The following is a 26,588-nucleotide window of genomic DNA, read 5'->3' on the forward strand; positions in this document are numbered from 1 at the left end:
ACTCTTCTAGTTTTCGTGTGTAATCCAATAAAATCATAATAAACCTTTAACTTTAAACCCGATACACATGTGCACTATATGTTTCAGGTATGAATATGCTATCTGGGGTGTAAAAAGTTTTTTCACTTTCTCATTTTGTTCGAAGGTTATGCTTATTGCTTGCTGTGTGGATATACATGTGTATCGAGGGGTGTTTTGGCTCTTGGCAGCTGTGTCAAGGAGCTGGACTACTTTGTTCTTCCAGCTTCCTCTTGATTCTTTGGTTTTCAGAATTTGTGTCTACCTTTGTCTCTGGACTGCATTCCTGACTTGTCTGGAGAGGAATGGTTGGCCTCTCGTGGGGTGGCTATATGCCTTCACTCAGCCATGCACCAGCCAATAGTTCTGCAGATTGGCAGAGTGTCCATAAGTTTTAATACTGATCAATCATTTGAACTCTAGCTCTTGAAAATGGGACTTTCAGGTTCAGAAGCATCTTTAAGCATGACCTGCAAACAACTATAAAAGGCTTAACTGTGTTCTTGTAGCTTCATTGTTTTCTTCAAACAATCTGCAGGCTCTGGGTCATCATTGCCATGGGTGAGACAAGAACACCCATGACAGACTCTATTTGCCACCATCCTGGTGCTCAGCATACTCACAGAATACCAGAACTGCTGAATTTCCAGCCAGTAACTTCCCTAAAACCAGATTTGTCTTCTGGGAATGGCAGTATAGTGTTTACTTGAGTGTGTCCTTGCCTGAACAATCCATCTGTCCCTACAGCTGAGTTGGATGGTCTTACCTAGGGTGTGCACTGATAGCTGCAAGCATTGCCTTACAAATTGTTTGGGTTTGAGTTTGGAAGGGATCTTTTCAAGAAGACACAGTCTAATCCTCCTGCTCCCTCCATGACAGGGATTTCTTTCATATATCAAGTTGCTTAAAGCTCCATGCAGCCTGGCCTTGAATACTTCCAGGGATGCAGCAGCCATAATTTCTCTGGGCAACCTGTTCAATCTTGCTACCCTCATCATGAAAAATGTCTTCCTTGTGTCCAGTCTAAAACTCCCCTTTTTCAATTCAAAATGACTGGCCCTTGACCTGCCTCTACAGACCCTGGAAAAAAGTCTTTCTCAGTCTTTGTTTTAAGTCCCTTTTACATATTGAGAGGTCTGTCCAGAACCATTTTTTCCCCTACCTAAACAATCCCAGCTCTCCGGCTGTTTTCATAGGAGGGAGGCTCCAGCCCTCTGATTCCTTTTGTGGCCCTTTTCCATACTCACTGTAACAGATTCATTTCTGTCTTACACTGGAGGCCCTGGGGCTGGATACAATACTTCAGATGAAGTGTCACCTTGAATTTTTCATCACTTGGTATCCCCAGGTACTTCCCAGTAGGGCTTCTTTCAGTCTGTTCATCCCCCAGTCCATGCTGATGCGTATTAATGGTTGTAGCACAGGTGCAGGACCTTGCATTGGGCCCTGTGAAACTTGATTAGGTTCTCACAGCCCTACTCTTCAAGCAGATCAAAGTCCCTCTGGGTGGCATTACTTCCCTCCAGTGTTATCTGCTGCACCATTCAGCTTTGTGTTTTCTCAAGACTTGCTGAGGGTATGCTTGATCCCCATCTGTCCCTGTGAAGAAACTGAATTATCAATCCCAGGACTGGTGTCAGGGACAGTCCTCATTACTGGTTTTCATTTGAGTGTTGAACCATTGACTGTAACTCTGGGTGCAGGCATCCAGCTGATTCCTCCATCCATCTGAAGGATATGAGTCCATCCATCAGACTCATCTTTCCAATTCAGAGATAGGAACATGTGTTGGTGAGCTGTGCTTTATTTCAGTTCATGAAGCCATGCCAGCACTCTTGCCTGTACCCCTGAAGTCTGAGCAGGGCATTTATGCCCCCTCTAAACACAGAGGATAATCATTCTTGCCTCAGATGCTGCATTCTGTATGCGTGCAGTATGAATGTGCCTGTGGGCTATGATCTTGAACTCTGGTTCAAGCAATCTTTCTCCCAGGACACTTGCAGGGAAATAAGTCCCAGAAGTACCTGATTCATCTGCTTCATGGACTTTTAGTCAGACTTTGAAATTAAAGAGCTAGATATCAACTTACAGGTGTGGGTTGGCATTTTATACCTGGCTTTGAACAAGTAGTTAATCATTGCTCAAGAAGCATTGACAAAAATACTTATCTTAGGGAGCGTTTTTGCTTGCCATGTTAGTATTGCCAGCAATAACTGTTACAGAACTACTACAAACCTTTAAAATATTACTACCAATATCTAAAATTGCTACTTGTACTCTTACAGTTGCCAGATACTTTGCTTTATAGTAGTGCTAGATTTTAACATCATATTAGTCCTGAAATTGTCCATAATGTATAGATCGCCTATAAACCCTTAAGCTTGACTTACATTCTCCTATTCCAGTCTTGATTTTCTGTTTAGTGTGATGCAAACTAGCCTCAATTGCAGGTTAAGTTCTCCTGAGTCCATGATTTCCAAGATGCCCAGCAGAGCAACTGTTTTCCACAGCATTTTTTTTCCTTCCAGCTTGACTTGCAGAATGGCATGTTGCTCATTTTGTGAGAGGTAAAGTGATGCAGTGAGCAGTGGTTTAGAAATTACAGCTCAGTATTGCAGCTGCTGTTCTAATCAAATGCTACTAGAAAATCCTTTTAAATTAGTTATGCTGAATTTGTAGCAGCCTACTGCACAAGACTGCTGCTTTAGCCTAGGGAAAGAATAACCCTGTTATGGAGGGAAGTATATAAATTTGTAATATACTCTTTTTCTCAATAAATATAAAGAAGTTTCTTTCAGTCTGGGACTAACTTTCAAAAATGGCAAACTGACTTGGGAAAAAAAGTTAATGTTTTGCCTACAACTATTGGAGGCTTGCTGCTCAGTTCTATGCTACCACCTAAGACTTGTTCACAGGCAGAATCAGAGGCTGTCTGCAGAGCTTTCATGTTGAGGGCTGCATGTCATTAGACTATATTTCATCCTTTTCCTGACAGGTATGCATTCAGTGCCATTCAGTATTGTTCTCTGAAGCAGAAATTAAACCTTGGCTTGTTAATGTGTATTTGCAAGGTTGCTCTTGATATGCATAGTCCACCCAGCTGTTAAAATGGAGGAGAAACTGAATTTCTGCAGGTTATCAAACCTGCTGCCTGATAGTGGCTGGCTGTGATCCAAGCATGTCTTCCACAAAGGAAGAAGAGGGAAGTCACTTCTTGACAGAAGTCATGCATGCAGACTTGTTAACCCTGGATTATACCTACAAAACTAGTCCAATTATAAAAACTCTGTAGCCTGAGGAAATGATTTGCATCGCAATTGATGACCCAGTATGGCCTTTCTAAGGATCCAAGAATGCCACAGATGGTTTCATGCCTCAGTTCTTCTCTCGCTGTTGTAAGATATGCAAAGAGGCACTTCATCTTTTTACAGTGTTGTGCTGTTCAGCTTTTGAATCCGTCAGCCTTGCAGTGTTTCCTCACTGGGATGGTAGTCTTCTCCTGTAATAGCTCCAGTCTCCATTTAAGAAAAGTAAGAGACTTCCCAAGACCCCATTTTATTTGACAGCAATTTCTTAAACGTGCTGTAATTCATTTCTATACAAAAACTAATTCAAAATTAAAAATAATTCTATTGTATTTCCTTTTCCCATGTAATGTAGATGAGCAATAAAAGGTGTGTACTTCAAATAAATTAATTCTCTGCTATTTTATGAGCTTGCATGACTGTGCCAATCCCAAATTAACTTCCATGAGCTTTTAGGATCATGTAAAATGGGGTCAGTCTGACCTAAGTTTGCCTTTGTCTCTTGCCATTAATATAAGCAAAATTAGCCTGTTTATTCTGTAAATGCTTAAAATTTTATAAAAGGATTTTTTTTCAGTCTTGATAGTTTTTGTTTTGAATTTTGGTGTCCTGGCAAATGTACAGAACTGCCTTGTGGGTGCTGCTCCAGACTATGGTAACTTGCTCTTGTTCTTTCATGTCCTAGTCCCACACTAAGAATAATCTAGTCCAGTTACCTGGTGCCTCTAGGAGTTGGTAGGCACTCTGTGAGTGTCACTGCTCTGGATTTCTTAATGAAGCTCAGAACCTTCCACATTGAACACTCAGGAGTAAAATATGCTCATGTAAGCTTTCTGTGGGCTGAGGGAACTGTATAGCAACAACTGAATACATGTGTGCACTTCCAGGCCTATGGCATAGATGCACTTGTGCATTCAGATCTGTTTCTGTTGCATGTTGAAGACAAACCTACCTTCATAGAGACTTAAAAAAAAATTGTTGAAGGGCTATAGGCTATATTTACTTCAACTAGTTCACAAGGTGCTTTCTTTAATTAAAATATCTCAAGTGATGCATTTGAAAATGCAGATAGAATGCATCCCATGTTCCTAATAAATCCGTCACATTGGAGTGTGTCCTATACACAGACATTTCCAGCATTCTGCCTGACAGGAATAACTGCTCAAAAAGTAAATTGGCGTTTGACCTGTAGGTGCTTATCCTAAAGTTGAGCTAAACCTTAGATAGTTTTCCAAAAAGTATATACTTGTGTTATATTGTCTTTTTTTCCCCTCTTGCAGGGTACTCTTGCAGACTCATTTCACAGAGTATGTCTCTCATCCTGGTCAATGAAGATTCGCTAGATGTAAGTAAGCAAATTCTGATGTAATTCTTCACAGAAGAAGGTGTTGCTAACAGGATGTCAAGCTTTCACACTGCATTTCTCTTGCTTACCCTTCGGGGTAGCAAGGTAAACAATTCGTGCTAAAACATAGACATATTGTGTAAAGTGTACTCCTGAGGTCTTCAGTCACAAGCTGTACACATCAAACTGAAGTCTCAGAATGAGCAACTTCCTAGGTCCATGGGTTTGATTCTGCTGCAAACTGGAAAAATCTGCAGCATGCCATCAGGAATATAGTTAGGCTTTAATGTATAGATGTAGGATTGACATGTTTGAAGATAGGAAAAACAAAAAACAAGCTGTCTTCAGTATTGCATGGAACATCTCTAACCAAACTGGCATTGTGAGCTTGTCTATGTAATTTTTGTAACAGTATGTTACAGTGATTTTTGAGATGAAAAATCAGAAATTTTCTGCAAATGGTTGCCATGCTCCTCATGTATATGCAAAAATTACCTAAAAAACATTATATATTTCTATATGAATTTTCCGAGAAGGTATTTTTCCATTTTGTGTGTTCCTATGTCCATATGAGTATTGGATATCACTTCAATATCTGATTTCTATCAGAGATATTTCTAGGACTGATGAAATAGGCAGCATCTGACATTTGCTTTTAGAATTGTCAGCTTAACTGGATGGAAGATGCAAAGCCTTTATCTTGGAGTATCAGAGGAGTAACTGGCTATATGTGAAACTGGTGGAAAAGTGTCATACTGTTGTGACAAAATTATCACTGATTAAGTGTTGTTTTCCAGTTGCCTTGATTTGATTCCAGTAAATTTGTGTGTAGAAAACTTTGGTTACAGAATCCAGCTGTAAACAGTATTGGAAATTTATTAGTAAACATAAAAACTAGTGGAAGCTTTCGGAACATGAACTTTTACTCCCAGCATGTTTGCCAGTGACATCAGGGTGTGTGGTGCAGTCAACACACTGGAGGGAAGGAATACTATCCAGAGGGATGTGGACAGGCTTGAGAGGTGGGCCCTTCTGAGTTTCATAAAGTTCAACAAGGTCACATGCAAGGTGCTGAACCTGGGTTGGGGCAGTCTCAAGCATAAGTCCAGGCTGGGAGGAGAATGGATTGAGAGCAGCCGTGAGCAAAAAGATTTAGGGATGTTTGGACTAAAAGCTCCATATGACTGAACAATGTGTACTCATGGCCCAGAAAGCCAAATACATCCTGGGCTGCATTCAAAGAATCACAGCCAGGAGGCTGAGGGAGATAGTCCTGCTCTCATGAATATTGAAGGTGACTGTGATGCTTTAGCTCGGAAAACCTATGCTTTTCTAAAACCAGAGTACAAATCTGTAAGCTTCTGAACATCAAAAATGCTTTGTATTGTATCAGTCTTGCTTTCAATCTAAAGTAAACCTATGTTTGTTTTTCCAAAGTACTTACTGCCAGTTTTAATGTAGAATTGAGTTTTATATGTTTGAATATAAAACATATGCTTTGTTAATAATTGCTGCCAGTTCTTTTATTCTAAGGTATCTTTAAGTACTTATTGTCAGTTTTTCAGCATGAGATCTCCATAGTAATAATTTTTTGTTGCACCTCTAACAAAAATTTTGACTTCTGTTGAGCTGAGCCTAAAGGTGAAGGGTTTCATGCTGAAATTCTGTAGCATTATATTTAATATATTCCACCTTTGAAATCTATTAATACTAAAAATGAGTTTTTACAAGATCCAAGTTGAGCTTAGAGCTTTTAAATATTGATACACTTACCCCTTTGTGCAGTCCCGGTGTGACTTTTCCCTCCCATTTCTGCTCCTTGGCATGCAGCAGCAGGTGAGATGTGATCGAACAACTGGCTTAGCTTGGTTTTGAGAGAGAATTTTTTTCCTATCATGCACTTCAGGGGAAAAATCAATAATTTCTGTTCTCTTCAGGGAACTCTTTGGTGTAGAAAAGACTAATCCCTAGCTTGATTCAGCTGAATTCTTGAACTTTAGCATAATAATCTGCAAATGTCTATCTTTGACAAATTTTACCACATGCATACATATACTTATTTGCTTTTCCTTTTCCTAATAAAGCTTTTTGAAATGAGAATATTTTGAGCATGCAGTGAATGTAATTGAATGTAATTCTTGGACTCAGTTTCTGTTTAATTAAATTAGAACACCATAAAGTCTTATTGTGCAGCACTTAACCTGGAAAAATTTCTTTCATTGGCATCTTGTGGAATTTTGAGTTGTGGGAGTAGTGAGAAGGGTTCCTGTAGAAGGGAAATTGGATAACCAGAGAGCCCCTGGCTGGAAAACCTCAGATGGGAGAGGCAATATTACAGCCAAAGAATGTTGGGGGTATTCCTCCCTGTCAGTCCTGTAGGGAGAAGAGCTGGAAACTATCAGTTGCTTATCACATGGGGCTGTATTTAACAGTAGTGGAAGGGCAGCATTGGAGGGACCCAGTTCTGAACCCATGAGTAGTATTTTACTGTAAAGTAATCCTGTTGATGTAAATGGAGCTACACAATGAGTGTGTTCTACAGAAGTCATGTGCCAGCAGTGGCAGTCCTGGGTTATACAAAGATCCTGTGTAAAAAGCCTCAATGCTGGTGTCTGATGATAAAATATGACTAAAAAATGTAAGCAGAAGCTGGCCTTCCTTTTTCCACTAGCTCACGTATACCTTTTGCCTGCTTCACTGTTGGGATGTACCTGTTTGTGCCACCATGGTATTTTCTAGTATTCTTAAAAAACAAACATCACTTCATAGTGGGATTTGTTATCTGTAGTCAGTTTCTAGGCTTCCCAAATAGTATCTGCAGGGAAGCTTGATATACAGTTACATTTTATCTTCCAGCAGTGAAGAGTGAGGACTTGGAAAACTTGGTTATTTTGTGGTTGGTTTATTTTAGCTATTCTATAGGGTAGTATTTTTATGAAGGTTCTATAAGGAAGGTCTGTTAATCTTGAGGATATTAGATTTATGCAATTATTTTCATGATCCTCATTCTTAATGGGCACATTTAATTCCCACACTTTTTAAGAGCGAAAGAAAAATTAAGGAGATTTTTAACAGCCGTCATTATTCATTGTATTTAAATACTGATACATCTGAAAATCTGATCTTATCTGGGAATCATGGATCTCATAAGAAGTAAAGCTTTGACCTGGTCACTGGACTTAGCCACATGCTAGAAATAGCAGGTTTTGTTGGGTTGTTATCTAAAGCGTTTTCTAATAATCATTGAGAACTCAGGCTGTGAAATGGAAGAAAACAAGAGCAGAAACAATAAATTGTTTTTTAGCACGTTTTCCTTTGAGCAAAGAATCTAGTGCCAGTAGTGTCCTCTGTATATGACTTCTCAGGACTTCCGTCCTGATTTGCATAGCATTATGGCTTCCACAGTAAGGTATGACTTTCTCCCGCAGAATTTCTTCAGCATACACACCATGTGAGTTTTTTTATGTAAATCTGTGTTTCAAACTCTTGAGGACAATTACAGGAGAGAGTGCCTGTGAAGCTCTGAGAAACTTTGAAAGTATTGCTTTTGGGATCCTGATTTTCTTTTAGAAGAAAGGATGTCTGTGCCTTGTTGGTGATCTCACACTGATTACTCCCAAAGAATGGGCCTAAAGGTATTGTCAACTTTTCAGACTAAACCTGACGTTACCTAACACTCCAAATGCTCCAGAGCATTGGTTTCATGTTTGCTTCAGTTGCACTACAAGGTAATAAGGTGTGCAGATACTGCTGGGAAGGCAAGAGCAAGGCCTGTGCTGCTGATACCATGTAGGTACTTTGAAGGTTACATCTTGTTGCACTAGAGAGGATGCTGAGGCTTTTATCTGCCCTGCTATCATCTGCCCACATGCATTCAGACAAAGTTAATATTCTGCAAAACTGATCCATGTGAGCAAGCTCAGTTTGAGCCAAGCATCCGTTCCCCTTCAGAGGGGCATCTGCAGCAGTTCTCTGGTGTCTTGTGGCTGGTAACTTACTCCAGTTACCACTCAGCCTGGAATTGTTATCAGCTCTTCTGTCTGCCACTGGGGATTTGCAAAGGAAGCTAATTAGGAAAACTAGGGAAAGAATACATTTCTCTATTGTACAAAGCTTTTACTATTGCTCAAGTTTCTGTTTTTCTTAATCTAGAAACAGACATCAAGCTAATAAGTAGTTACATAAGGAATGGAGTCCAGTAATCAGATAAGTCTTCAAAAACATTAGGTAGAAGGGATTTAGTGGGTTTTTTGTTTGTTTTTGAGGAACAAATAGGATCTTTCATAACTCCAGGTATTTGCGTAGAAAGTTGATTGTATGCATGTGGAAAATATACAGCTCTTCGTGTGAAAAGCCGCTTTGATTTGTGTGTACTGTATAGAACTATAAATGAAAGAATATAGGTGTTACCTAGACCTGTAGGTTTAAGTACACACAGGACTGTGTAACTTAAGTGTTAGATTACCGTTTTTTCAGGAAGTAATACTAATAGGTTTGAGCTGTGAGTGGCGAATGAGTTGGGCTGGTATTTTTGTTTCATCCTGCTTTCACTGTTCAGAATTCATTAATGACTGTTATACCTTATCTGTGGGTCTGTTTTTTTCTGTTAGTGTTTTCTGGCACTGTGAAAGTTGGTTTGGATGAAGTGGGGGTACTTGGACCTGAAGGAATGCAAGGACCCTTAGGAGTCCTAAGACAAGGTTACTAAATAACTCTTCTTTCTGTAGCTGGAAATTGTGGGGTGGGGAGGCTGGGGAAGGCTTTTAAAAAAACCCAAACAAACTATTTAAAAGTTACTTTCCTTATAATATTTTAAGTTATAATAGTGGTTATTTTTTTGACAAGAGCCGATATTAGGCAGCTGGTATTTAGCAGATGGGGACTGATGCCTTATCTGTGATATAGGACACAATAGATCATATTATATTAAAATGGAAAGGAAGAGTGTGTGTTCCCTGAATTCTGTCTAAAATTTGTTGTCTCCTAAATTCTCATATCTAAGCGGAAAATGACTGGGAGCAAACACTATTTCTCTTAAAATTGATAATGATGTTCACATTTGTGAAGGCTTATATCAATAGATGACCACGGAGTATTATCCATTTCTATTTTCTGTTGTGTAGGTAACAAGAGAAGCATGGCTTCAGCTGGATGGTGAGGGAAGTATCTGTGTGCTTTGAAGTGTAGTGATGTGCTTATTTCTATTAAGCATGAGAGACCATAACATAAGGATGCATAATCAAGTGTTAAATGGATATTTTAAAATGAGAAGCTACCCATGCAATGCATTTTTTTCTGATATCAAAGCATGATGGTGTGTTTTTAGGGAATAAGGCAAAACTGGTTTTGGATGTATAGATGAATTATGGATACTGATCCTCTTGAGTGACATGGCTAATACTGCACATCTGTAGAAAGAATTCAGATTTGTCTTTTCTACTGAAGGATAAGAACTAAATAATCCTTTCTTCTTCAGGATACTTTCATATCTAATGTTTTGCTTTCATTGGAGGGGTTCCTCACATGCAATTTTTTTCTGGGAGTTTTAAGAATAAGCAGTCTTCCTTTCTTGGTGTGAAGCCAGCCTAAAGCAATGAGCTTTATTCATCTACAGTGTTAACTTAATGAAGACAGTGGAGAACTAACTGCTTCAGGGTGACAGGGTATATCTTGATCATGTATTAAGAAAAGAGAGAGGTGTCTGTGGTCTTACTTTTGTGATTCCCATAATACTGACCTAGTGCTACTTAGTTAAACCATTTTTTTAAGATTTCATTTTTCTTAATAGTTAGAATCATTCCTGCAATTGAAGCTTGATTGCTCCAAGCCTTCTCATCAGACACATAAAGGAATAAGTTTCTTTCACAGGGGAATTAAGGTAAAAAAAAGAGAAGTTTTACATCTGGTTGAAGCTAGAAAATGTCCCACAGAATTTGTCTGGGTTGATTGGTCTGTCAGAAACTAGAATTAAGCAGTTCTCCAGCTGTATGAATATAATACCTGACTAAGCGTGTGTTCCCTCTCCTTTTTAGCATTCTGCATAGAATAGAATCAATCAGAGGAATCTTAGGAAAGTCTCTAGGGTTTTTATATAACTTTGTCGCAATGTTGTAAGCTTTTTTTAATTGAAAAATGTGTCAAGACTATCTTAGAGACGAGACTGATTTGGATACCTTGAGTTTTCAGCTAGTTCCTAAATCCTAAATTATCAAAACCCATGTTTTAACTGGGCCTAAAAATCACAGTTCTGAAGTATTAGAATATAATGGTTTTTTGAGAGCTTTGGCAATGAGTGTGAATGAGTTGAGGTGATTTAGGTCTCCTCCTGAAGCTTCTGTCATGCTGCGCTGTTGTGGTATATATGTGTGCTTGTCGTGTACCTTGGATTTTCAGACTAGCCACAGTGAAGCTTTCCTCTGATTTAAAAGATTGAGGAACTTGGTATCTGTTCTGAATTCAGGTTCTTGTATGAATTCAATGAAAAAATAAGATACAGCTGTTTGTAGAAAGACAAGGTATCTGATTCTGCAGTATAATTGGGGACCATTTATACGGGTTACAGTGACCAAAGTTGTCTGGCTTCAAGAATTCCATGTTCTCAGGGTGCGGGAGGGGTGGGGGGGGTGGGGGGGGGGGGCGGGGAAGATCAGCAGAGCATGTGCTTCTGGATACAGGATTTGGAAGAACTCAGGGAAAATGTGGATGAATAGAGCCAATTAATAGTTAAGGGGCTTTGTAAGATCTAGGTTGGTACTGTAATATTTGTGAGGATTATAGAATTAAAATTTCACAACTTACCTGTAAATAACGTAAGGAAAGGGAGGTGGGCTCACAACTTCACTGGGTGACTTTTTGAAAACTTGTACTTTCTTTTCAAGTTATTAAAGCTTAATTGGTCTGTCTATAGAAGATTTAATACTATCAGTTTCTCAAGGGATTTCTGGTTCTATCTAGGGCTTGACAGACAAAATCTACAGTTCAGTAGACAGAGTTAATAGGTTTAGTAAATATTAATAAAATAAATCTATTGTATACCTAAATCTTTAGGGAAATTACTCTGGTGGTTTAATTTTGAAAAAGAAACATAATCTTAATGATTTTGTGGAGTTTTCTTATTAAAATTATTTTTAGTAATTGGAATGGGTATCATATTTATTAGATAAACTTTAATAAAAACTTCAGATGTGTAGGGTAAACTGATAGGAAACTAAGTATGTTTTTAAAACTCAGGGAAAAAGACTTCTTTGAAAAGTTAGTGTTCACTTCAGGGAATGGTGTTTGTTTGACTAGAAAAGAGAAGCTTGCCTAGGGCTTTTTTGTGTTCTTGTCTTTAAAAAAAAAAAAAAAAGTAAAAATGGAGGAAGCTGTCATGAAAGCAAATCACGTGTTGTGTCCGGCTTCTCAGCTGAGTGGATACCAGTGTCTTTGCTGGGCAACAGCTAATGCCACATCGGTAAGATTTGTTTCCAGTTCTTTCTAGATCTAGAAGCACTGAGACTTGAGCAGTGCAGCAGCAGAGGTAACTCTTGCTTCTTGAGCTAACTGTGGATGTCCAGGAAATGTCATCAGTTTGCGCCAACTGTATGTGGGAATAGAACATGTAAATTGTAAGGACTAGGATCAGCCAAATTAAAACTTGGTCAGTGTTCATGTTGAGATGAATCCTAAATAATGCTTATCTGAAATGGTGTTGTACAGCCCTGGTTTATTATTCATCATAGAGAATTTTGAGTCAAACAAAACCAGCATCTACATACAGACTGCACTATGGCCTCTAGATGCATTATGCCATGCAGTCATTCCTAGCAGTGGCAATTGCCAACAAATGCATGTTGCTTTTTATGTTTTGTTGCTTTTAAATCTGCAAGAAATAACCAAGTCGCTTATTAGAGGAAGGGATAAAATAAGTTATTTTTGGGAGTCTGGCAAAGTATAGAGTAGCTGGAAGAAGATTCACTTTCCTCTGTGGTTCATTACCTGGCATTAGTTATTTTATTGGAACTTGTAGGTAGACAGAGTATTTTTGAGAATTCAAGGAAGGACAGCTGAGAAATCCAATGTGATGGTTTTGAAGGGTGAGGAGGCAATAGATGGTTGTTTAGTTCATTTGGTTGGAGTTTTTGTATGTGGGAACTATGTGAAACCTTGTAAGAAATAGGAATTATTTCTCTACTTGAGTTTACAAATAAAGTAGACCTTGTGACAAATAATTTGATGGATGCTTGTCCAGCACCCAGGAGCCACATGAACCTTCAGTAAGGAAATCTGCAAATCAGAGGGATAATTCTGGCAGATGGTGTTATAAAGTTTGTTTGCCAAGAAGGAATTGTTGCTATTTGTCAGTGTACTGGGAGTTAAGGTGCTGTGCTGAAGGCAATGAAAAGTTGTTGCTGATGATGTTGTACAGGAGTGTAGTAGAGTTACCTCCTAAGAGCAACATAGATCTTCAGTGTAACTTTGTGGTACTCACCCAGAGGAAATGCTCAAACAAAATATTATTCACAGTAACGGTAGTCATGTAGGACCAAGCATGCATCTAGCACTTCTCCACTTCTCTAAATTTTGTAAGAAACAAAACACTTCTACTTAGACTGCCTTAATCTCTGCATTGGGAATTTGTTACCTTGCATGTCCACTGATCTAACTGCTGTGCATTGTCTGCTCAGTCAACATAAAATCCTGGAGTGCCTCTATTTTTCATCACAGAAGCATCTACTAAAAATTGCCTGGCTCCTTCCTTGGGTTTTGGCTTTTAATTTAGACACTGTCGTTATTGCTATCATAGTTGTTGTTCTAATGTTTTTGTTTTGGTTTTTTTTTTTAAATGCAGGGCAGTTTGTTACATATGTGTGCTTAACAGAAACCGGGTGTTAGTATGAACTTCAGTAAACTGCATATTTTAAGGGCTAAATAAACTAAATAACATGGACTAAAATAGGAAGAAGAAACATTTTTTTTTGCATTCTTTCTCATAAGACACTGAATACATTCTGCTGCTAAAATGGCTAGTGTGGTTTTAAGACCATGTCTGCTGCCTCATAAATGCAGTTTCAGTAGTCTTGAGTTTGGGCTCTCATGTGTAGTTGGCTGGTTATAATATTCTTTTCCACTAAGCATTTTTGGTATGTATCATGCTTTATGAGCAAAGGTTAACTAGGGCCTCAAGGAAGCTCCAAGCAGCAAAGGACAGATGTATTTGTAACAAAGAGAACCACTGGCTAAGCCCGAGATAGTTCCTGCTACATTTTATTTAAAGATACACCCTCTGTTTTTCAACTCTGCTAGTGTCTTCCAAAAAAAAAAAAAAAGGTGTTCTGCCCTAACTAATTTCAATGTTCAAAGTCATTGTGGCTAAATCCCTAGTTGTCGTGTGGTATGATTTCAGTTCATGTAGTCAGAAAGGCAGCCTGTATGATGTAAGAATGACTATTTCAGTCTTGGAGTTGTGAAATTGTTACTTTTACTGTGGGTCTCTCTGCAATGGCATTGGAGCTCTGAAAATCTTTATGGTGCCATCTTTTGAAATAGTGCATTTGCACAGAATTTTTTTAATAGGTGAACATATTGTCATTACATATTGTCATATTGTCATATTGTTGATTATCTTGTCACCTAATGGAATAAGCTTTGGGAGGAATGCACTATCTGGAGACTTGAGAGGCTGGGATAAATGGAGGCTCAGCATCTCAGTTTCAGGAGTCTTGCATACAGTCTGAAAACCTGCTTATTTTTGGTATTTCTAATTTTTGTTAGAATTCATTGCCCCAAGTAAAGCATTTGTTAACTTGGCTGGAAGAAGGCTTTTGTGGATTTTGTTTTATATCTAAAGTATTAAATTGCTGAAACCAGTTGTTCCATGATCTTAAGATTATATAATATTTTGTTTCAATGAGTAATTATTTGTTTGAGAGCTCTCCTATAGATTATTACCAATATTGTAACTTCAAGATGATTAAAATAGTTGCATGAAGTTATTTCAAAGCTATCCTTAGTATTCGGCATCAGGACAGCTCTTACAAAATGGTCCTTGGATGGAACAGAACCAAGCAAATGTGTCTCACCTCCATTCCTCTCACACACCCTGCCTGGGATTGTTGTCACTTGTGCAACTTAGGAAGTATGAAGACACTAAACTGTCAAATGTACACATGTAATCTTTCAAAACAGCAGTGTGTCTGGAATTTTAGAGCTGGCTGAAGTATGGCTGGTGAAGAAACTCTCTTAAATATGATGTGATGGCAAGGACAAATGGGCTTCTAGTGTCACCTTACATAGTATTGAAATAGGACTGTGTTTAGCAAAGGCTGTTTTTCTATTCCCATGCAACTTGGAAGTCCTTGGAATACTGAAGACTTTAGTATTTTTTTTTCCAAATAATCTTTAATGAACAAAATAACTAGGGAACAGCTGAGTGGAGGGTTTGGCTTCCTTTGATCTTCAAGGAGGCCAGTATTCCTGCTTGTATCCTTTCCCACTGCTACCTACGGCTGATGCAAGGCCAGGCCATGACCGGACAATGCCTCTCTGAAGCTGCTGTCAGGACATGTATGCTTGTTCAGGCACATTTCCTTTCCCTAAGGATATATATAGCCAGTGCTGAGAAGGTAACGTTATTTAAGGGAGACAAGTAGCATGAAATAATCTCAGGCTACTAGCTGATATTCAGAAAGAACTTGATGCCCTGTACCATCTCTTATAAACCCTTAGCTTTTTATGTTTTATCATGTTTTCATGTTATCGTTTAAGTTTTTAAAACTCTCTGGATAGGCTTCAGGCTCTTTAGGAACCTCCAGCCATTGAGTTTGATCATTAAACCTAGTCTCTTCTGAGTAGCTGAAGTTGTGGTGTAGTAGCAAACCTTTTTTATAAGACAGGCATAAAAACTTAGAATTAAAGTAAAATTCGGTATAAAAAGTGACAGTTGTACAGCAGTTTCTGGACTGCCTGTGGTGAGCTGGTCTGTACAGCCAGGCCCCCCTTCTCCAGAGACTGGACAAAGTGAGGAGAGGCTGCATCCTACTGCTGACTCTTCATGTGCTGTGTGGTGAGGAATGGGCTCTGGAGCTGCCTGCCCTGTGTCCCGTTTCAAGGGTGGAACTGAGGGCAGGAGAAGGGATTCGGATCTGTGCCATATCTGGTTTGTCATTGCTTGCACATCTGCTGCCAGTTAAATTGAAATTAATTGCTCTAATTTGTTTTTTCAGACCTTTTTATTTTTCTTAGAATTGTAGAATAGTGTGAGTTGGAATGGACCTTAAAGATCTAGTTTCAACCCCTTCTGCCATGGGCAGGGGTTCTATTCCTTAGATCAGATTGCTCAGGGCCCCATCCAACCTGGCCTTTATTGAAGATGTTGGGGGTTGGGGTTTCCACAGCCTTTCTGGGCAGCAATTTTTGTCCTTTTGTCACTGTAATCTGCTGTGCTCAAATTGCAAGACAGGATTGCATTTCTTTTGGTGTTCTGAAGGTAAGTATTATTTATTTATTTATTTAATTTATCTTCGTAGAATTCTATTACAAAATCTGATCTTCATACTTTCATTGGCAAAGGTGTTAAAGCTAGGCAATCTTAAGAAATTTACCTGATTTTATTGGTATGTAGTACTAATTTTGTAATCAAAATGCAACAGAAGAGCTTACATCATGGAGAAATTTTATTTGAGCAAAACTAATTAGAAGATTCAACAGTCTGGTTTGCATAAAACCATTTGGATAGTTTTGACATGCTTTTCTCATTTCGTGATCTAATGCTTTGCGGATAGTTTGGTTGTGGGTCTTGTATCAGCTGAACAAATATAAAGCTACCTGGATTTCCAGTATTCTGATAGCATAAAACTCAACTCTTCAGTTTTCTTAATTTATGTGCAGTGCCAGTGCTTGTGTTTTGGATAGCTCTTCTGTTACTTTCCTTCACTTATTGAATGAGAATTATTTGATCCTACAGAACTAGAGGTGTTCAAATAGTCAAGATCTCCATGATCCGCAGGAATGTTTCCTAGCATCTTGATTGTGTAACCCAATAGTGTTTTTCCTCTTCTTGATGTGTGCCTATATTTAAGCACTGTAAATTGTGTTTAAAAAACTGTGGTCCAGTGTTAGCACTTTTAGTCCTGCTTCTGTACTCTGCTTGGATGCAGAGGTATAGGGCTCTTGGTTTTGGCACATGAGGGAATATCCATGCAGTTCCAGCTTTTCAGTCTCTACTTCTTCCTCTGATAGTCTGTGTTTCCCAGGTGTGGGAGGGTCCAGGCCTTTCTCCTTCAGGGCATATATAGTGTTTTCCTTGTTCAGGGTGTTCCATATCCTTCATCTGCCCTTGTGGGGCAATTTGGACTCTGTTTTGTCTTAAACAGAAGTGTGGTCAGGCTTGAGTGCCTTCTTTCCACTTGCTTGCCAAAGGGGCAGGCTCAAGCAGGAGAGTGCTGCCTTGCTGTCTGCTTGCTGGCTCTTCTTCATTCAAAGTCCTGGGAGGGCACAGATGGGACCAAGGCCAGCAATGAAGTGTCCAGGTCAGACTGTTCCATCCTGCCTATCGCTGAGCAGCTACCAAAGGGCAGGAAGCCTGACCTAATGCTTTAAGGAGTCAAAGTTGGATGGAAACAATCAATGAATGTACACGTTCTCCACTTTTGAGAGGCTGTGGGTGAATAGGTGAGGTCATGGGAGTAGAGCTTTTATCAGATCATTCTGGAAACCCCTTCATGTGTTGTTTTATTGCCTAGTCAGCACTGGGTAAAAGGGAAAAATACATAGTTCAAGGAGTGTGAGTGACTTCTGATGCTTCTTATCCTGTCAAGGTAAAGTAAAATCTGAAGGGGTATTTCAAGAACTGCAAGTTCTCTCATATTTCTGTTCAATACCTGTATTGTTTCTAAATCAAAACCAGGGATTTAAGCAAACAACTTGGGTTAAAAGCCATCTTCTTCTTAAAAGTCAGTTTCATTACAGAGCTTGCCTGTGCTAATCAACAGCTCTGGAACTTCCAAGCTTTGCTTGGAGAAACACATTTGATTGTACACAAGCACTTGAAAGGAAGACTAATATGACAGGTTGGCTTGTTGTATGTGTGGCTCTGTCTCGAGTAGCTTAGAGTTTGTAGTTTGCTATTTGGCTTAATTCTCAAAGCAGTTTCCTTTTACTTAAGTATGGGAATAACTTTGGTGATGAACTCTGTCAGCGGTATGGCCTCTGTTACTTACACTACCGTTCAACTGAACTATTAACTGCACAGATGCTAATAGTGGTTGGGAGCTTTTTATAAAGGGGGATTTTGGAGAGGAAATTAAGAGTGGAAGAGTACAAATAATTGAAGCTAGAGCTTTTCCTAGCCCTATTTAAATTTTATTAGGCTTTAGAGAAGGAAATTCTGTCCTTCCAGCCTTGTTTTGATGTCTTACAAATTGATGTTACCTTACATGAAGAGGTAAAACCAAAACTTTTTCTTTTCCCGACTACACATATCACAATGTGACTTGAAAACATGGAATACTTTTGTCATAGTGAACACTATTTCTGAAACATACGTATGTCTATGCTGGCAAGGTAACTGCGTCATGAGAAAATCAGGTTGAAGCAATCCTATTTTGTACAAATCAATCTACTCAGTATTATGTGTTCCCTATGTGTATTATTCTTCTGGAGGAGAGATGAGTTCTGTCATCCAATCAGTATTTTGTTGTGACTAGTGTTCAGTCTTCTATACATTAATAAACATGGATTCCTTATTTGTTAGCAGTGACAGAACTCCTTTAGTGTAGTCCTGGTTGCATTGATGGCTGTTTTTTGTCTCGGAACAGTTGACTCAGGATGACTATACTTTATTTAAATCAACCAAGGGGGTACAGTAATGATAATATATGTACACTTTGTGTTTATTAAAAAGACCATACAGATAGACAAAAATATATGAAAAAGTCAGTATTTGTGGCAGAGATATGAATCTTCGAAGCATTCTACCTAAAGGTTTAGTGGTGACCTAATTGCTTTCCTGTACCTGAAGGGAGACTGCAAGAAAGTTGGAGAGGGACTTTTTACAGGAGCATAGTGACAAGACAAGGGGGAATGGCTTCAAACTGTAAGAGACTAGGTTTAGATTACATGTTAAGAAAAAAAATCCTTACTGTGAGGGTGGTAATGCACTGAAATAGGTTGTGCAGTGAAGTTGTGGAAGCCCCATCCCTGGAAGTCTTCAAAGCAGACTGGATGCAGCTCAGTGTGACCTGGTCTATGGGTGGGGTTTAAACTGGATGACATTTAAGGTCCCATCTGACCCCAAATATCCTGTGATTTAATATAAGGAGAAAATACCCCTTTTTTGGGTGGTGTGGTGTAAATTATAGACTGACTTTTATGTCCACATTACCAGTATTATTTTCTTGGTTGAATTCTCTTTAGCTGTTTGTGGGCATTGATATATACTGACAGCTTAAAACAAAGCAACACAGAAGCCTATGGTTCAGACACTGTAAAAGAGAATCCTCTATCTTCATGATCTAAAGGAGAAGGTTGTGGTATCTCCTTGATCTGAGGATTTATCTGTTGGGTTGGGCTTTTATCTTTGAGAAATTACTTAGCAGAAACACAGCTTCTCAAAGGTCTAAACAAGGGCTGGCTTCTGCTTTGCTTGCTTCCAGGAAAAGCTGGGTAATTATAGTCAAAAGAGAAAAAATAGAAGGCAATAAAAAGTCTGTTCTGTTGAGTGAATTTAATAAAGCTAAAATATCAAAATATAAAGACACTGAGTCATTCTAGCTTGTTAGCAAAACTAACAGACTGCTTCCTCTTGGCACAGTACAGTTGATTTTAGTAATCACACAGATGTATTGGTGTCCAGAACAAGCATTTTTTCCCCCTCTTTCTGTGGTATGAGATCTAAACTATCTTAATATGCACCATAAACTGATCTGTGGTCAAATATATGCTGAAAACAATACACAGAGTGACCTACATGGAGCAGTTCTGGAGTAAATGAAAATGGTGTAATAAGCCTAATGCTCTCCTTAGTGTGAAGAGAACAGGGTTGTGGCTATACTGTTTGAAATCCCTGGTTGTCCCAGGATGCACGTTTCTTGCTGAAGTTAGAAATAGTAAAAAATGTCAGACTGAATAAATGTGGTATTGTCTTCCATGGCATTTGAAGAATATTTGATGAGTTGCCCCTTTGACTGCAGTTGTTTCTACAATTGTTTCTTATACTGCTAGCTTTGCCCTCTTAGAAGTCAAAGGAGGATTGCAAAAGTCTCTTGGCTTTCAAGATGGTGCCTTTGGCAACCACTGGATGACTACTTAGGACATCAATTCTTTGGTCTGAGAATGCTGAGGCTTTTGTCCCTTTTCTTGGTTTTTTTTTGTTTTTTTTTTAATGCATCAGTATTTTAGTCAAGATTTACAGTGAGAATTGACATTTAAAAGATGCCACTGCTATAAATCAGCATCTCTTTCCGTATAGTGGGGAAAAAGCAATGCTGCAGAAAACCTCAGGTTTTATTTCAGAAGGCTAAAACATGAGGATCACCACTTCTGGCAGCACGCACTACCATGGTATTTAATCTGCAAGATGGGAGATAACTAGGTAGTGAAGTCTTGAACAAATCAGTTTTACTTCTTATTTTGGCAAAAGCCTCTCTTTGCTCCTAATTCTTCCCTCCTTCTCTCCTCCACCAAGCCTATCCAGCTCTGGGGTTGCAGGGGAGACTTCATATATATTCCGTATTAAAGATGCTACTTTTCTTCACTGGGAGCCTGAAGTTTAGTGTGCAGCCATCTGACATGTTACATGTAGTTTGCTTGAATATTTAACCATGTACTTTTTGAATAGTCAGCTCTTTGATTCTCCTGCTTACCATGATCTTGAACTGATCTTGCAGGTACTTGAAGTAGCTGCAGGCCTTCACACAGCATATGTGTTCGAGATGGTATATCTGACTGACACTTTTGGAGATGATTTTTCTGTAACCAGACTAAGTTTGTGAAAAGATCTGTTTCATTTTTCTTTTTAAACTGTGTGGAAGATGCTTGGAGAGAGATGTACAGATGATAGGATGGATGTTTCTTCAGGCTGTATTTTCTTTCCTTTTTAACCCAGTTTCTTGGCTCCTGTGTAATACATTTGTTTCACAACTGGAAACATCCTTGAATCATTCTCTACAGCACTTGTTATAGCCCTTGATGGTCAAATTCATCTGGACTTTCAGCTGTCTGTGGATACAAAAAATCTGGTACAATCCATATTTCTAATATCTGAAGGCAAGATTGATTTGTATGTGTGATAACCTGAGACTTGCTATGCAGATTAAGGACTCTTTGTATTGAGACGTTTTAAATTACTTGGCTAACTGTGAAGGAATTTCAGGTTGAAGTTAAATTCAAAACTATGAAAATTATCTGAATGAGCCCATCTAATATCTCTGGGTTCTCCACATGGTGTTTTTCTTGGTGTGGTAGGATATCATATTCATCAAGCAGAGTCATGGAGCTGTTAAATAAGCAAGTTTTGCTGTGCCAGATCAGTGACAGTCATTTGATTGGCGTGTTTTAGGAATGGGTGTGGGGTGTCATTGGGGTAGTCACACCGTGTGCTCTTATACATCTCTTTAATTCAACCTGTGACACGGGCTGAACACTGCGGTAATACTGAGAAACATCCTGGGCCTGTTCGTTAGTGTTTCTCCTAAACTGGAAAAAATTAAGAGTAATTGGAAAAATAAAAGAGTAAATGGAAGGTACGCTGGGGTCTGATCTTCCATGATCCATTTGCTAAATGGTTTCATGAGTACAGGTTGCAACAGAAGTAAATCCTGTATTTCGAAAGTACTCGGGCTTCCTCTAAACTGAGAGATGCTGGTACTATTTCTTTCGAAATGTGAATTAGTGAAGTATTCACATTAAGTAGGGCTGGCCAGTGTTATCATGAGTGGGGTTATGCAGTGGATTCTTTGTTTAATTCTTAAGTCCTCCTTGGAATTTTTTTCCGTTAACACTGGGGGCAGGGGCTTGTATTTTGAATGAAACCACTTTTTTCAGCAAGTAAAAAAATATTTACATCTGATGATTCAGATTATCTATGCATAGGAAGGAAAACAGAAGGTGTAAAAAGTAAATTCTTGGATTGGTAAAACAAGTTGAGCTGGCTTTCCAGTGCGCTCTAGTGAGCTAGCAGATTGTAGTTTATACAGTCTCTTTTATATCAGAATTAGTGATTTGGAAATCAGTTATAGGATGATGGAAGAACTTCACTTAGAAAACCCTTTAAACTGCTCTAGCTAGCAGTACTTTGTAGATAAATATGGAAGCAAAAAACCAATGTCTAAGTTTAACATCTCTTACCGCAGGAGCTTGTTGTGTGAGGGTCATGTTAGATCTTCTCAGACGGAGGAATGGCAATTCAAGAAGGGTGAATCACAGAATATTCTGAGTTGTAAGGGACTCACAAGGATCATTGAGTCCAACCCTGAAGTGAATGGCCTTGGCATCATTCGCACCGTGCTCCAACCAGCTGAGGGTGCATGAAATGTAGGTGGCCAGAATGTAAGGCTGATTTTGGCTTTATGGGGGTATGTCCATCAGAGGTCACAGATCCAGGGCTGAGTGGCACTCTTTGGCCAAAGATACCTTCTGGCCTACATGATGCTTCTAGCCACTGAATTATCTTCCTGAGATCTCTTTCCTTGTTGGCCATGTATGGCTGAATGCTTACAATGAACTGTAAGTGTAGTAGCTGCCCAAATTTCTATCCTTTCTATCTGTTGCTGTCATTTCAGTGACTTTATGAGCTTCTCCAGGGAAATACAGGGGAGGAAAGAGGAGATTTGGAGCTGATTATCTTATAGTAATTGTCCAGTTCTTCACTGGGTATTAGCTTTCTTGTAAGATAAGCTTAGGGAATGGCTGTTTTCCTGCTGGAGTCTTCTGCACTTGGTTTTTCCAAGTCCTTCTGACTTCTCTTTTTTCTTGGCAAGTATCTTTATGCTGTTCTGTGTGGGATACTAAATTGCCTTACGCACCAACATTTCTTGTGTTGTGCAAAGCTCTCATTGGAGGGAATGGGCAGTATGGGGTGCTGCTTCTAAAAAAACCCAACAAAAATGAAGCAAAAAACCTACAACAAAACCCATGAAAAAGCACATGGTGCACACAGAAAGCATGCTTAAGATCTAATTATATAACCTATGCAGTAATGTTTCTTATTGCAGCATGAGGAGTCTGCTCTTGTTTTTAGTAAAATCAGCAGAGTTGTGATTAAATTAAATCTGATTGCATTGATTTCCCAATTGCCTCTAAGCATCATGTGAAAAGTATTAGTATTTGCTCTGTTAACCTACAAAATAATAGCCTGATAAATCCAGAATGTTTGTCAGTATTTTAATTCAAAGAAGAAGCTGGGCACAGCAGGGATTTTTCCTGAGGTTTTAGGAAGTGAGAATTCACAGGCATGCTGTCTGAAGGTTTGTTAAAGATCCTGAGAGTGCAATCTAGAGAAGACCACACAAACTGCTTGAGGATGTTTTTGTTTTCTGCCTGTCAACAAATCTAGTCTGCTGTGAAGATTTATAATAAGGAACTAATAATGTTACTTTGTGTTCTGTATGGAAACTATGCACATAGAGAACAATAAAATCTGAAAGTTTATTTTAAGGCAGTAATGCAAGTAAATGCTCTACTTGGGTTTGTATTTGTGGTTGCTACTCATTAAAATGGAAATGGAAAAACAAACAGGAAGAGCAGGTGGGGTACGTTTATTATGGAGTATAGCACTTTGTCTTGAATTTAACTCAAGCACGGAGACCACAACATTAACCCTGAAATGCATTTATGTTAGAATTGTTCATGTTTTTAGAAACAAGTGCCCCAATCATGTCAAAAGTCTAAAAGTGAAATAAAAGTAAATAGAAACGTTGTTTCCCTAGCTTTTTCAGTTTGAGCTCTGTAGTTGAATTTTTGCAGTCTGTTGTTTTGTTTTTTTTGTTTTTTTTGTTTTTTTTTTAATACTTGTGCTCTGATGCTTGGTGGTCTTGTGAATAAATTTTTAAGCCCTTGTAAAGGTTTAAACTGATAATGTTACTCTGATTCAACGGACAACTTAAGCATGTGCACGTGTTTTCCACTGGTAAATGAAGTGCCCATATTTATTAGAATAACCCCCTGAATTAGGGCTACTAAACTGATGGACTTTTCAGTTTTTGCACTTCTGCCTTTTAAGTAAAGCTGCATACTTTTAATATTTGGTGGAAATTGATATGCTAGTGCCACAAGGTCTGATTGGCAGACACCTCTCCAGGCTTCCCCAGAGCAGCTGGATGCTCTGTGCCTGGGAATGAAAACAAAGTTTATTATGGCTAAGTGAAAGGCTTGTTATATTTGTAATACTCTATTTTTGTCAGAACCCCTGACAATCCTACTATTCAGGCTTGATGGATACCCAGTAAAAAAAAGACAGAGGTATTCCACAGGTCTGAGTTCATCCAGATATTTTCTTAGGATTACTGTTGATTTCTGATCCATCATGTTTGTTCTAGTAAAGGATTGATTTTGTCTTGCTTGATGTGACTCAAATAAACTTATCCCTTGATATCAAGCAAAGAGTAAAACCTGGGGATCAAAGTAGGGATTTTTGCTCTAGTTACCAGTAATGAGTTGTCCACAGAAGGAAATAGTTCCACAGGGTTTCCAAATGTTTGCTCCCCTGCTTACTGAGGTCTTCATTAAATACCCAGTGTGATTGGTTTATTTGCCTTAATTGCAATGGCCTGTAGGAGCAATAGTTGGTTTTCTTTTTAAAAACATAGCAATTTAAAGTGTTTGGATGAAACAAAAGTAATATTTCATGTTTTTTACCAAATAAGCTATTAGGTTGTAAGTTAGCCCTGCATGTGGAGAAGCATAATTGAGAGTTTTACAAATAGTAAAACTTTTATTTATTTTTTTTTAATTTCTTGGTACCACTTCATGGTAAAATGAAGTGCCTGATTTGTAATCCTTGATTTACAGTGTTTTAGGGTATTACTAACCCTGTTACTCCTTCTATGTCATCTTATATGTAAGATGAGTAAGTTCCATGACCAGGGCATGAATTGGATGATGTTTACGCATAGCCATGATAATAAGCTATGGAGAACTAGTAATCTCAGCTGATGATAAACATCACCTTCTAAAAGTCTTCTGGTGGCTTTTTCTTTTGAGCAATGGATAATGGATATTGAGTAACCCTCCTCTCCTCTGTCTCTGTAGGAGGTAGTGGTTGGGCCCTGGCCCTTCACCCTCCTTTGGGTCAGGTGAAAAATGAGGGTGTTCCCTCTGAAGTGCCCCAAGTGCTAGACAGGGAATAACAGCAGGGAGTTCTCCCTTGGTTTCAAATAGTCGGAGAAGCATTTAATCCTGTGTGCATATTCAGGAAAAGGACAGGGGTTAATTCTGCACTTGAGAGCAAGAAGAATGTTTGAGCAAGACTAGGAGGAAGTAGTAAAGAAAAAGAAATGACACTTCAAGATCCCAGGGGCAGCGGTTCTAGGGATAAAATTCTATTATTGGTAACATTACCCAAACTGTATCCATTAGACTATCCTTGGAGTTTCTGTGAATGTTGTCACTGCATAGTAGTGTTGAACTAGATAAAACAGCTTTCTTCCCTGAAGACTTACCCTTGTTTAACCAGCACTGGTCTCTAATGGTTTAAGCGCAGTCATCTACTTTGTGTTAAATTTTCAGGTACAGTGTAAATAAAGTATGCCATGAAGTCATAAATCTAATGCCTCACATTTTCATGGGGAAACAGGGAATTATGCAGTCATTCTTGCAAAGAAGAAGGTGCAAAAGGTAATCTGTGTCTGAAATGACTGAACTGTGTTCTCTGTCATAGTCACTAACTTAATCTAAATTTTCCCCCAGTTTGGGGCAAGTTTTCTAGTGAATCAGAGTGAGTTTGTTTTGATTACCATACTAATGAGTGGGGTGAGAGAAAATGAATTGCAAAGCAACTTCTCCTCTTTCCCCCCTTTTGTGTGTAAATGGCATGATTATTTTCCTTCCTGTTTGGCCCAGGAAAGTCGTTATATTTGGGATACAGCTGGAAAGGCTGTACACAACTGCTTTGGGCACATGCATCGTGCAGGACTGTGTGGTAAAGACGCTGTACTTTGAAACAAGATGTGTTCCTAGGCAGGCAGAGGCAGCTTTTGCTGATTTGTGACACAAATTGTGTCATAGTATATCTGCACAAATGCTGTTAACACATCAGCTCATGTCAGTGCCAGTTTGGGTGCGTGTGTACTGTGCCCTGTTACACAGTCTGAAGACCCCTTGCTCTAATTTGAATGCACTTTTCTTGTATAGGAAAGGAACATTTTCTTTCTGTTTATTTTTCAGGCAACAAGAGCTTCTCTGACTCAACATTGTACAAGTCTGGGGGAGTCACTGGGCAAGGAGAATGATATTGCCTTGATTATTGATGGCCACACACTGAAGTATGCCCTTTCTTTTGAAGTCAGGCAGAGCTTTCTGGACTTGGCACTCTCCTGTAAAGCAGTCATTTGTTGCAGGTAAGAAATTCTGTGACGTTTTTGGGTAACAAAATGGGCATGAAGCCTGTGAAATTCAACTGAGTATGCATGCTGCCACATTAAGTATGCTGGAGAGCAGCTTGCTTAGTGGTGTTTTTCTTACTCCTACGATGGAGGAACATGTCCTTCATTAAAATTGTGTCATCAAATAATGCACTTCCCTCTGCCACTGTCAGTCCCAGCTGAGTCCAGTCTTCGTCTATGAAGTGAGGAAGGATTGTGAAAAAGTACTATGCCTGATTGCCCAGTTAGACACTGATGAGGAGGAGTGGTATGGGTGTGGTAATTTGTAATCGAAATGTTTGTGTGACTTTTTGACTCAGCTCTAGAGAAGGTCTGTGTGAATTTGAGTTTGTATTGAGTTCT

General features: G+C 38.9%; 1 protein-coding gene across 2 annotated transcripts in view; it reads left to right on the plus strand.

The window, feature by feature from the left end:
• Positions 1-26,588, plus strand: part of ATP8A2 (ATPase phospholipid transporting 8A2) — a 270,602-nt gene that overhangs the window by 51,727 nt on the left and 192,287 nt on the right. For both annotated transcript variants that reach the window (XM_057366714.1, XM_057366713.1), the window contains 2 exons: positions 4,604-4,668; positions 26,029-26,201. In XM_057366714.1, the coding sequence (XP_057222697.1) occupies positions 4,604-4,668; positions 26,029-26,201 (238 nt within the window). The remainder of the gene's footprint in view (positions 1-4,603; positions 4,669-26,028; positions 26,202-26,588) is intronic.

This window comes from Malurus melanocephalus, unplaced genomic scaffold, assembly GCF_030028575.1.
Source record: "Malurus melanocephalus ecotype Western Australia unplaced genomic scaffold, MMel_1.1 scaffold_70, whole genome shotgun sequence".
Classification (NCBI taxonomy): domain Eukaryota; kingdom Metazoa; phylum Chordata; class Aves; order Passeriformes; family Maluridae; genus Malurus; species Malurus melanocephalus.